The sequence below is a fragment of the Danio rerio genome, chromosome 1, assembly GCF_049306965.1.
Source record: "Danio rerio strain Tuebingen ecotype United States chromosome 1, GRCz12tu, whole genome shotgun sequence".
Lineage (NCBI taxonomy): Eukaryota > Metazoa > Chordata > Actinopteri > Cypriniformes > Danionidae > Danio > Danio rerio.
The window spans coordinates 54,095,697-54,107,500 of record NC_133176.1 but is presented as its reverse complement, the minus strand read 5'-3'; the positions used below and the strand labels follow the sequence as shown (position 1 = coordinate 54,107,500).

Below are 11,804 nucleotides of genomic sequence, written 5' to 3'. Positions count from 1 at the left end.
AAAGACAAAAAGTCAAGACAACAGATATTTTTATGTTGCTTTAGCTTAATTGGATAAGCTTAACAGGTTTCAGCTAATTTCTTTAAGTTATACAAAGATTAACTTTATATTTTTAGTCAGTTTGATTGATGAAAGTTGAGATGACTAGAAGAGTTCATTTGATTCAACTCAAAAATGTAAAGCAGTACAATTGTTTTTACAGTGTGGAGCACAAAACCAGACAACCCAGTGTCAATTTTCAGAAACATTTCCATTGGTGTATTATTTGTAATGACAGGACAATAATTGTCTGAGATACAACTATTTGAAAATCTGAAATCTGAGAGTTAAAAAGAAATAAACATTGAGGACAATATTCTTTAAAGTTGTTCAAGTTACATCCTTAGCAGCGCATTTTACAAATCAGAAATTGAGTTTTAATATACTAATGGTAGGAAATGTACAAAATGTCTTCACGAAACAATCTTTACATAATATTTAAATGATTTCTGGCATAAAAAAAACCCAATTTGACCAATTGTTGGCTGTTCCCACAAAAATACATGTGCAAGTGAAGACTGGTAAAGTTTTTGGGGTTTGGGGTCATATACAATTGAAGCCAAAATGATTCGCTCCTGTAATTTCTTTTCTTCTTCAAATATTTCCCAAATGACATTTAACAGAGCGAATAATTTTTCACAGTATTTCCTATAATATTATTTCTTCTGGAGAAAGTCTTATTTGTTTTATTTTGACTAGAATAAAATCACTTTTTAATTTTTTAAAACCCATTTTAATATCAATATTTTAAGCCCCCTTAAGCTATATTTTATTGTTTGCCTACACAACAAACCATCATTATACAACTAGCCTAATTACGCTAACTTACCTTTTTAACCTAGTTAATGTCACTTTAAGCTGAACACTAGTATCTTGAAAATATCTAGTAAAATATTATGTACTGTCATCATGGCACAAAGTTTTTTAGTCTGTGTTGCTAATCTGTGCTGTATTGTGCTGTGCAGCTGTCGCTATGAGCGGTTGCTGTCAGGACCACACACAGCACATGTGCACACAAGCCTGTGAGAAATGAATGAACAGGCTGAGACTTGCTTCAGAGCCAGCAGAGATTGTGAAATTGGGCACTGTCTAGTAACACAATGCCCCATCTTGCCATTTGCAACACGTTATTTGAATGCGAGCATTAGCTTAACTATAGACTGTATCTGAAAAAGTCTTGTGTGCTACTAGTAAAGTAATATATTGAAATATTATCGCAATTTAAAATATTAATCAGTTCTTTTGTTTTTATGACAGCTTTTCTCAAAACATACCATTTAAGTCAGAATTATTAGCCCCCTATTGAATTTCTTTTCTTCTAAAAATATTTTCCAAATGATGTTTAACAGAGCAAGGAATTTTCACAGTATGTTTGATAATATTTTTTATTCTGGAGAAAGTCTTATTTGTTTTATTTCGGCTAGAACAAAAGCAGGTTTTAATTATCTTAAATATATTTTAGGCTCAAAATTATTAGTCCCTTTATGCTATTTATTTTTGATAGTCTACAAAACAAACCATCATTATACAATAACTTGTATAATAACCCTAAATTACCAGCGACCTTCTTGCTGTGAGGTGAATGTGCTACCCACTGCGCCACCGCATCACCTTATATAAGCACACACACACACAATACACACAATACACACAATATTTATTAAGCATACATGCATTATGCAAATACAAACTTTTATTTTGGATGCAATTAATTTGATGAATTATTTGACAGCCATAAAAAATGCTGATTGATACTGAATAAAACTGATTGATATTTTCTGATTAATATTTATGTTCAGTATGTGTTAAGTATGTTTGAGGTTAACATTTAAATGTTTATATAAGAGCTTTACATAACCTAGAAAACAATCAGTTTTGAATTCTTAATATAGTTTAATATCAGAAAAATATTTCAAAAATTCAATTCATTCATCTCACAGTCCATTAGAATTGGTTTTTGAATAAATACCGTTTTTTGATGAACACAAAGATTAAAAGTATACAATTTAGAGAGAGAGCGAGGGGAAATGATGATTAACAAACTAGTAACAGTTCCACCATCCAACTCCAATCCTGACTTTTTCTTCACAGTTTGCTAACAAGATGTTAACTTACAATCGCAAGTGAAAGACTTGAAATTGCAATGATATATAAACAAACAATTTGCTGAAGATACAAGAAGTCTACTATAAAATACTTCCAAGTGCAATAAATAAATCAGAATTAAGAGATTTAAAAGCTGCAATTCCCTTTTTTAATCCTGTTGAAAATTAAGCTTATTTTATTAAATAGTAAAACAAACTGACATGATATAGTGCTAACATTATTACTATTCAAAAGTAATGCTAACAGTATAAAATACTCAACTTAGAGTCATTTTTGCATTCTTAATCAATAATAATAATCAATAATAATAATCTTCATTTCTTTAAAAAAAAAAAAAAAGAGCACAGGCTTTTAAACATGGGTGCAATCAGCAAGAATTTGAGCTAGCCTAACTAAACTCCTCAGAGTTTGATATGAGGAGCTTAAACTGAGGTGTTATTTCAGACTGTGGGGGTGGGTTTGAATTTTAATTGACATCCCACAAGAATTAAAGTGTGTGTGTGTGCGTAGGGGAGGTCATTAAGTAATAAAGATTTAGTCCTTATTTTAAACCTGCAATGAAAATCAACAGCACAGAGTAAGTGTTTTATTATTGTGATTGGCTGAATAGCATGACTGTATGCTGACACACATGAAGTGTTTGTGAGTGTGTGTGATTTCATGGACATCTGTTTCTGTGGGTCTCACGAGGAGCTCAGACCAGCTTATGTTCTTAATGTCAACTTCAAAAACTAAACACGAGAGGCTTCATCAAGCGTATTGAGATATAAAGCTTCCATATTAGACTCAATATGAAGAGCACACTGCTGTTCAAAACTCAGAGCTCATTGTTATTGAAAGAAAATAATAATTTGATTAAAAATTACAGTAAAGTCGATTAACCGCAATAAAAAAGCAACAGTTGTTAACGCTGATGATAATAATAAAGAAATGAGCAGTGAATTAAGATCATGCGACACTGGAGAGTGGAGTAATGATGCTAAACATTCAGCTTTACATCACAGTTATAAATTATGTTACTAATTATATCAGAAAAGTAAGCATATTAGTAAGTATAGTAAGTAGTAAATGAAAAAGTTCAAGTATATTAGGCAAGTATATTAAAATCGAAAACACTTATTTTCAAATTAAATTAAATGTAGCACCAATATTAAGCCTGTAAATACAGTATGTTTCAGTTGTTTTATTAAATACATAAGTACATATACATAAGTAGTACATACACACACACACACACACACACACACACACATATATATATATATATATATATATATATATATATATATATATATATATATATATATATATATACATACATACATACATACATATATATATATATACATATACATATATATATATATATATATATATATATATATATATATATATATATATACATATATATCTATACATAAATACAGTATGTGTGTACATGTTTTTATGACATATCAGGACACAAATCTGTATAATGACATGGGTATGACACAGGTATTACAAAAAAGAGGTAAAATATGAGGACATTGTTGACGTCCTCATTTATCAAAAAGATTATAAATCACACAGGATGAGTTTTTTCAGAAAGTAAAGCAGTACACTGACTCCTGTAATGGTTAAGTTAAGGGTGAGGGCAATACAATATAGGGTTAAACAGTATAAAATTAATGGAAGCCTAAGTAATGTACCCACTTCATAAAAATGGTAGAATCACTTTGCTAATTAAGGGTTAATTAATAGTGACAATTTAGAAGACATTTTCAGAGGATTACTATTATGAACACACTACTTAATGTTGATTTATTTAAATAAAATGTATTTAAATATATCTTTTACATTTATTTTTATAAAGAACACATTTACTTATCACATATATGCTTACACTGAAACCATTAATGACCCCGTTCAGTTTCTCTTCAAAGAAAACATTTCCATTAAGTAAACATTTGCTCATCATGAGTCTAATTTCCTGAATGCAGAACATTTTATAGCTTTCCTCTACTATATGACCTGATATACAGTCAGCTGTGTGTGTGTGTGTGTGTGTTTGTGTGCACTATGTAGGTGTGTTTTCCCTAACCTGGTTACAGGTGCATGGTAACCCCTTGTGACGTGTACACACACACACACACACACACACACACACACACACATAGAGAGTGACAGATCCACCTGTACCTGCGGTTTGAGAGTGTGATTTATGGGCTGTTAGAGATGCAGCCGGTGAGAACGGTGGATGTGGTGGACTGCTCCTCATTCTTCTGCTTTTCTAAGCACAACAAGGCCGCGGTCCAGATCAAGGAGGACATGAAGTGGATGGTGCAGATGCCCACGATCAGAGCCCATCCGCAGAGGAGGAAGATGTTCACCGTGTCCCTGCTGGAGCTTCGAGATCTGGGACTGCTGGAGGACGAGGTGCCTGCGGTGGTGCGGCGTTTGGTGGAGCATCTACAGAAACAAGGCAAGTCAACTTTATTTCTACAGCGCTTTTATAAAGTTGATTACATCAAAGCAGATTAACGTTAATGTTGAAAAGCGGAAAGAGCGTCATATCTAATGTTTGACCTCATTGCGGTTGAGGAAATTTGATCTGGGAACAGTGATAAAGTATTGAGAGTAACCTGAGGAATCCGTTGGTGAGGTGTTATAATGCATGCAGTGACGGAACGCAGCGCACATCATGTCCTGGTTACTGCTGATTCAGATATTTCTGCCATCAGAGAGACTTTTTGGGATTTGTTGTATGTGATTGGAGGTGCTGCAAAGTCAAACTGTAGCAACATATACAGAAACATTTTGTTCTTTCTCCCTTTAAGTTTTATAATATAAATATGTTATCTGCCTCAAGGTTGGCGTGTTTTGTGTTCAGAGATGCTCTTCTGCAGACCTCGGTTGTAATGAGTGGTTATTTAAGTTACTGTTGCCTTTCTATCAGCTGGAACCAGTCTGGCCATTCTCCTCTGACCTCTGCCATCAAAAAGGCATTTGTGCCCACAGAACTGCCGCTCACTGGATATTTTCTCTTTGTCAGACCATTCTCTGTGAACTCTATGGTTGTGCATGAAAATCCCAGCAAATCAGCAGTTTCTGAAATACTCAGACCAGCGCAACAACCATGCCACGTACAAAATCACTTGAATCACCTTTCTTCCCCATTCTGATGCTTAGTTTTAACTGCAGCAAATCGTCTTAACCATATCAACATGCACAGAATTGGCGTCATGTGATTGGCTGATTAAAATTTGCGTTAACGAGCAGTTGGACAGGTGTACCTAATTAAATGGCCGGTATATGTTTATAAATTACATTTATATTATATATTTATAGATGTATAATATATAGATATATTAGATTGATAACATATGAGTTACACTTAATAATAAAAATAATAATAATAATAATAATAATAATAATAATAATAATAACAACATTTCCTCACATTTATATAATGCTTTTCTGGGCACTCAAAACGCTTTACACCAGTGTACAGTATCCACCTGGATGACGCAACCAGACCACACACCACACACCAAGAGGAGACAATTATGATATGGGGATGGTTAGGAGGCCATGATGGACCGAGGCCAGGGGGCAGATTTGGCCAGGACCCCGGGATTAAACCCCTACTCTTTTTCGAAGGACATCCTGGTATTTTTAACAACCACAGAGAGTCGGGACCTCGGTTTAACGTCTCATTCGAAAGACATTAATTAATTGCAATAATTTTATAATACTTTTTAATTTGAATAATACTTTTTATTTTATAATACTTTCATAATACTTTTTATTTATGAATTATTTTAAAATAATTTTTTATACTTTTTAATATAAATGCAGTGCATTTATAATGCTAGAAATGTTACTATTCTATTTATTTACTATAAAAGTTGTAGACATTTTTAAATAATTATTTTTCCTTTTTAAAATGTAATCAGATTTTCTTTTGTGTTCTTGTTTTATTTTGTGCACTCAGTGCACTGTTTCTTGGCTGTAGTCAATGTGAACTGGCAACCGGTCCACTTTTCGATCTGCTAATTGTACATGTTGGCTAGGAGGATAAAGTCACAGCTTTTACAGTGTTAGTGAACGGCTCAAAGCCTTCAGACAATAAAGAGCAAGCTGTGACTGTTAGCATTAGGTAATTGGCTTCTGGATCGATGTCGGCCATAATAAAAAAAAAAAGCAGAACTTGTTTGGTATGACCAAAAGTTAGCTATGTGCAAAATCTTTTGGAAAAGCGCATTCATTTCTTTGTAAAACTACTAAATTGTTCACCAATCCATAGTCAATTATGAAAATATGTTTGTGGTTTTATATGATGCTATTATATAAAAACACAATTAATAAATATAATATTTTAATAATATAATATATAATAAATATAAATATTTATAAAAAATACTATTAAAATCTACCTTATCTGTTACAAAGTAGTAATTAGTAATACAAATTTCCCAGTTAACAAAACTAGCAAGATTAAAATTTTTAATTTTGACAGACTAATATGCATACTTTAACAAACAACATAAAAAAAGCATCTACACTTTAGAATCCAACTTAATTTATTATTAGACTTCAATTGTACAATTCAAATTTCAGCTATGAATAGAGTTTTAGTGTTAGAATTGTGTCCATACTTTAAATAGTGGTTTTAAACTCATTTTACCAGATACTTTTTACATTTTACATAGAGTTGTACTCATTGACCAAATCAACTTACTTTGCTAAAATGTACTGGACATACTGTTGATTGTCAAATAAATATAAATATTGTTTCTTTTCGCCCAATAAAAAATAACATAACTTTTAAATTTAATTAAAAAGAGCTTTTAGAATCAATAAAATATATAATCCAACGAAACTTACTTAATAAAAACCCTTGACTTATATCTGTAGTTAACATGTAGTATCCAATAGACTCTATGTAAACATTCTGGACCAAAAGCTGCAGTTCAGCTTATTTTTCACTGGGTGGCGCTGTGAGCTTTCAGAACATCCAATCCCTGCTCTTTGAGAAAAACTGGCTGTCACAGTGCTTCGACATTTGAAGTGTTACTTTGATTATACTGTATGTTTTTATTCAATTGATCTAATATTTTGCCATATATATTTACATTAGTTCTATGTTAATGGGACAGATTTTTTTTCTGTTAAACACAAATGAAGATATACTGAAAAATGCTGAAAAAACAAAACAGCTGAAGTCAATGGTATTTTTAGTTTCTTCTATGGACGTAAATGGCAGATTTTTCCAAACATTTTACCAAATATCTTGTTTTGTGTTAGAGCTGTGTTAAGTTTAGAACCACTTGTGTTGAGAGGTGAAAACAAAGCAAATGTTCATCTTTGAGTGAACTGTCCCTTTAAAACTGAGCTCATTACCAGGGCCAGACAGAATCTGCAGACTTTTTTTTAGCCAATCTTACGCAGAATTACTGGACAAAATCTGCAGATTCATGTGGAATGTTTTTAGGAGTACAGCAACTAAAAACTTAAGACAAGAACTAAAGAGAAAATAACGTTTATGTAAGGTTTACAATACAAAGTAGAACCACTTGTTTGATAAACAAAGGAAGTCTCTCATATAATATACACTAAAAGTTAATGTCTATATATACGCGTATGACTTTAACTCTGAAAAGCTATTAGTTACTAGTTAATTAGTTATTAAAGTTATAGTAACTAATAATCTTTTCTGAATTTCATCGTAATGCAATAATGTGTGTAAAGCTGCTTTGAAACAATATTTTTTTGTGAAAAGTGCTGTATACAAATAAACTTGAATTAAATAGACAGAAAATATTACTTTACATTTTACATTTATGCATTTAGCAGATGCTTTACAAACTGTAGTGTACATAAACCATCCAAACATTTGTATATTACTTAAAAACATTACTGTAATAAACATAAACACTGAATAAATATATATATTTGCACACATTAACAGAAGTAAATATATAGTTGAATAATGGGCTCAATTTCCCAGTACTGGGTTGTGGCTGGAAAGGCATCCACTGCATAAAACATATACTGGAATAGTTGGCGGTTCATTCCGCTGTGGTGACCTCTGAAATAGAGACTAAGCCCAAATATAGCAAATGAATGAATGAATGATGGGCTCAAATATCTGTGTGAGCAATGAGCATTACCTGTTAAAACCAACCAGCTGTCAGTTTTAACTAAGCGCTTTGCATCTCTCTTTCTGTCTGTCTGTCAGGTCTTCGTCAGGAGGGTCTGTTCAGAGTGAACGGCAGTGTGCGGACAGTGGAGAGCCTGCGGCAGAGGTTTGATGGTGGAGAAGCAGTGGATCTGGATCAGGAAGTGGACACGTTTGCAGTAGCCAGTTTACTGAAGCAGTTCTTCAGGGATCTTCCTGAAGGCCTTATCCATCAGTCCATCCACAAACCTCTCATTCAGCTCTACCAGGGTAAGTCCCCTTCAGCTTATTACAATTTTCAATCATTTTCCTTTGGCTTAGTACCTTATTTATCAGGGATCCCCACAGCGGAATGAATCGATAAACTATTCTGGGATATGTTTTACACAGCAGATGCTCTTCCAGCCGACACACCCATACACACTCATTCACACACATACTTATGCGCTACGGCCAATTTAGTTCATTCAATTCACCTATAGGGCATGTCTTTGGACTGTGAGAGAAACCGGAGCACTCAGAGGAAACCCAGGAAGAAACACGGGCAGAAAATGCAAGCTTCAAACAGAGATGCCAACTGGCCCAGCCGGGAATCAAACCAGTAACCTTTTTGCTATGAGGCAACAGTGCTAACCACTGAGCCACTGTGCCGCCCTTATTACAATGTTTTAAAATACAAAAGCAGACTCTAGAGGGAGCTATAGAGCACCTAAAATATGGGAAGGAGAAGAAAGTTGCAGTTTCTAGGACCCCATATAATACAGTCCACTAAACCCATTTCTCATAGGAAACGTGGCAAGCGTTAAATGTCAAATCACACACTGAAAACCCTAATAAGTTGACTGAACTACATTAATTGAGTAAACTCGTTGCCTCAATTAAATTGAGTCATGGAGTCTCCCAAAACTTGCATATTTAAGTTTATTTAACTTGCCGGTTTTGTAGACTATGCTTAAATTTTTCAGTTCACCAAACTTAGTACCAAGTTTGGTTGGAATTTCACAGTCAAGACTACATTTGAGATAATGACCTATTGTTTTCAAAGAATTAATCATGATTTTGAGCTCACTAGACTTGATTTAACCACGGGGAGTGACACATACAACTGAGGTAAGATCCACAATGCAGGTTTATTCGTCATCAGGCAAGCAATGGTCAATACAGGTACCAACGGGTATGTGAAGGCAGTCCAGAATCGTAATCAGTAACAGGCGAAAGGTCAAAGGCAGGCGGCAGGCAAAGACAAGGATGCTAACAAGGCTAAGGTCGGTACACAGGATAACAAGACTGGGAAACGCGTTGTAGTGCTACTGACAGTAAACAAGACTCGGCAAACTGAATAGGTGAGTGTGTGGCTTAAGTAGTGTGTGCAATCAGCCTCTGACAATCCTCAGGTGGTGCGAGTAATCAAGTCTAGATGAGGAGGCATGTATGAATATGGAGTGCATGTATGAATATGTAGTCCAACAATGGCGGAATTGTAGTCCAAGGCTATGCTGAGTGAGAACCAGCGATCTTATGGAATCCGATCGCTGGTAATCGTGACACTTGAAATCTTACGTTTATGAATTTCATGGTACACAAGTTAAATTACCTCATATTTTGAAGTGATAGGACCAAAATGTTAAATTTTAAGTTATTTTCAGTCAACTTTACTTAATTGTTTAGGTAAAGACAAGTATATTATTTACATTTTTGGTGCGTTAAGTGCACCAAATGGCCAAAATAATAGCGTTGCAGGATGTCTTTGCATTGACTTAACATGTAAATGACCTAACATGCATCGACTTAAGATGTAGCGTCGCAGGATATCTTTGCATTGACTTAACATGTAAATCACTCATGCTTAACGCTTCATCCACACTTCATAAGTTGCTTCATCCGTGTCTGGTAGGATTGCATTAATAATGCATTCCTATAAACGCTTTCAAGATTCTCCTGTTGTGCAGGAACATACTATGATGAACATAACTGAAGATAATTTGGATGAAATTAGAGAGCTCTCTGATCCTCCACAGACAGCAGTAGTCCCGAGATGTTTAAAGTCCAGAAAAGGGAACCAAAAATATTGTCAAAACATTCCATGTGTCTTCAGTGATTTAAGTGCAGTCATACGCAGCTCCAACAAGACTTTGGTGCACCAAAAACGACTTTATTTGCAAATGATGATTTCTCTTCCTGGTCATTTTGACAGGGTGTATGTTTACTACTGGCTGTACCATATGTTGCAACATAAGCCCCTTTCACACAGTGATACCGGTAAATTTCTGGAAAATTTCCGGAACGACTTTACCGGTATATTCAAAAAAGCGATGTTCACACAGGCGAGGACGTTACGGAAATTTTCCGGAAAAGAGCATTCACACATCCATTCCAAAATACCGGTAAATTCTGACATCATTAACCACAAATGAGCTTTAAACGGCTGTGCTTGTGTTTGTAAACATTTTACTAAATTACAAATCTGTGGATGATCAATATTGTGAATATGTGCGTGTGCAGGCACTCACAGGCTGTTTCACAGGCACACGCAAAGCTTGAAGGTAAACAAACAACGGCTTATCATAAGCATCTCATCGATGATTATTTACACAGTTGGCATTAAGAAGAACATATAAACGTGATCTGACTAACTTCTAGCAGCTAAAACCTCAGAAACCCTCACAATCCGCGCGGAGGTAAATGCGTCTGACTGTTGTGATTAGCTAAAGCAGACGTCTCACGTCAGCACGTTCTAGACGTGCACGCGCTTATTACGGGAATCTTCCTTCTGCATTCACACAGCGCAGCATTCCGGCAAATTGCCGGTAATGTTACAACTTCTCTTTCCGGAAAATAGCCAGAACGAATTTACCGGTATTTTCAAAAAGGACCTGTTCACACATACAACCTTTCCGGAAAATTGCTGTATGTGTGAAAGGGGCTATAGGCTCATTCTGAAAACATAGCCCTATTTACATTTCCTGAGATCACAAATCATGTAGCCAGAAGTACATATGGCTGCATTTGGTCTTAAAAACAAATGCTATGGGGCGGTATGGGGCACCCTTACAAGCTGACTGCTTATCTCCATATCGATGGCTTCCCAGCTGTTACCAGTTTGTCCAGTAGCTTGTCATGTACATCAGCAGACGTGAGAAGTAGAGAAGAGTTGACCACGATGATGGGGTTTGAGTCCGGCGAAAAACGGTTCCAGAAAGCAGGTATAACAAAAACAGAAGCCAAAAAAAAAAATAATAATAAAAATTAAATAACAGGGTGAGAATGTGGTAAAATCTGGAAACGTGGTAAAAATCAGGTTAGGGCTTTTCTTTTTCTGGATTGCTTTTTAAAACTGTCGATTGGGTTTAGGGAAGTGGGCTGGGGGTACAATCTGTGCTTTGCACAGAAGAAAGAGGGTTGGTCAGTCAATTGCTCAGTCAGTCAGTCGGTCGGTCAGTCAGTCAGTCAGTCGACAACGGCCTCTTGTGGATTTACGCGAGAACAGCAGGCATGAATG

General features: G+C 34.9%; 2 protein-coding genes across 17 annotated transcripts in view; one reads left to right on the top strand and one right to left on the bottom strand.

The window, feature by feature from the left end:
* Window positions 1-11,804, bottom strand: part of otx2a (orthodenticle homeobox 2a) — a 238,883-nt gene that overhangs the window by 142,125 nt on the left and 84,954 nt on the right. The window contains exon 2 of the mRNA XM_073908412.1: window positions 4,324-4,593. The gene's annotated coding sequence lies outside the window, so the exon portion shown is untranslated. The remainder of the gene's footprint in view (window positions 1-4,323; window positions 4,594-11,804) is intronic.
* The window catches only part of fam13a (family with sequence similarity 13 member A), a 96,750-nt gene that overhangs the window by 1,616 nt on the left and 83,330 nt on the right, over window positions 1-11,804 (top strand). For 8 of the 16 annotated variants that reach the window (XM_073954802.1, XM_073954778.1, XM_073954783.1 and 5 more), the window contains exons 2-3: window positions 4,420-4,606; window positions 8,366-8,575. In XM_073954802.1, the coding sequence (XP_073810903.1) occupies window positions 4,420-4,606; window positions 8,366-8,575 (397 nt within the window). Of the gene's footprint in view, window positions 1-3,628; window positions 4,607-8,365; window positions 8,576-11,804 lie in introns of those variants that run through there. The other 8 variants (XM_073954794.1, XM_073954776.1, XM_073954777.1 and 5 more) reach the window with 1 other exon arrangement.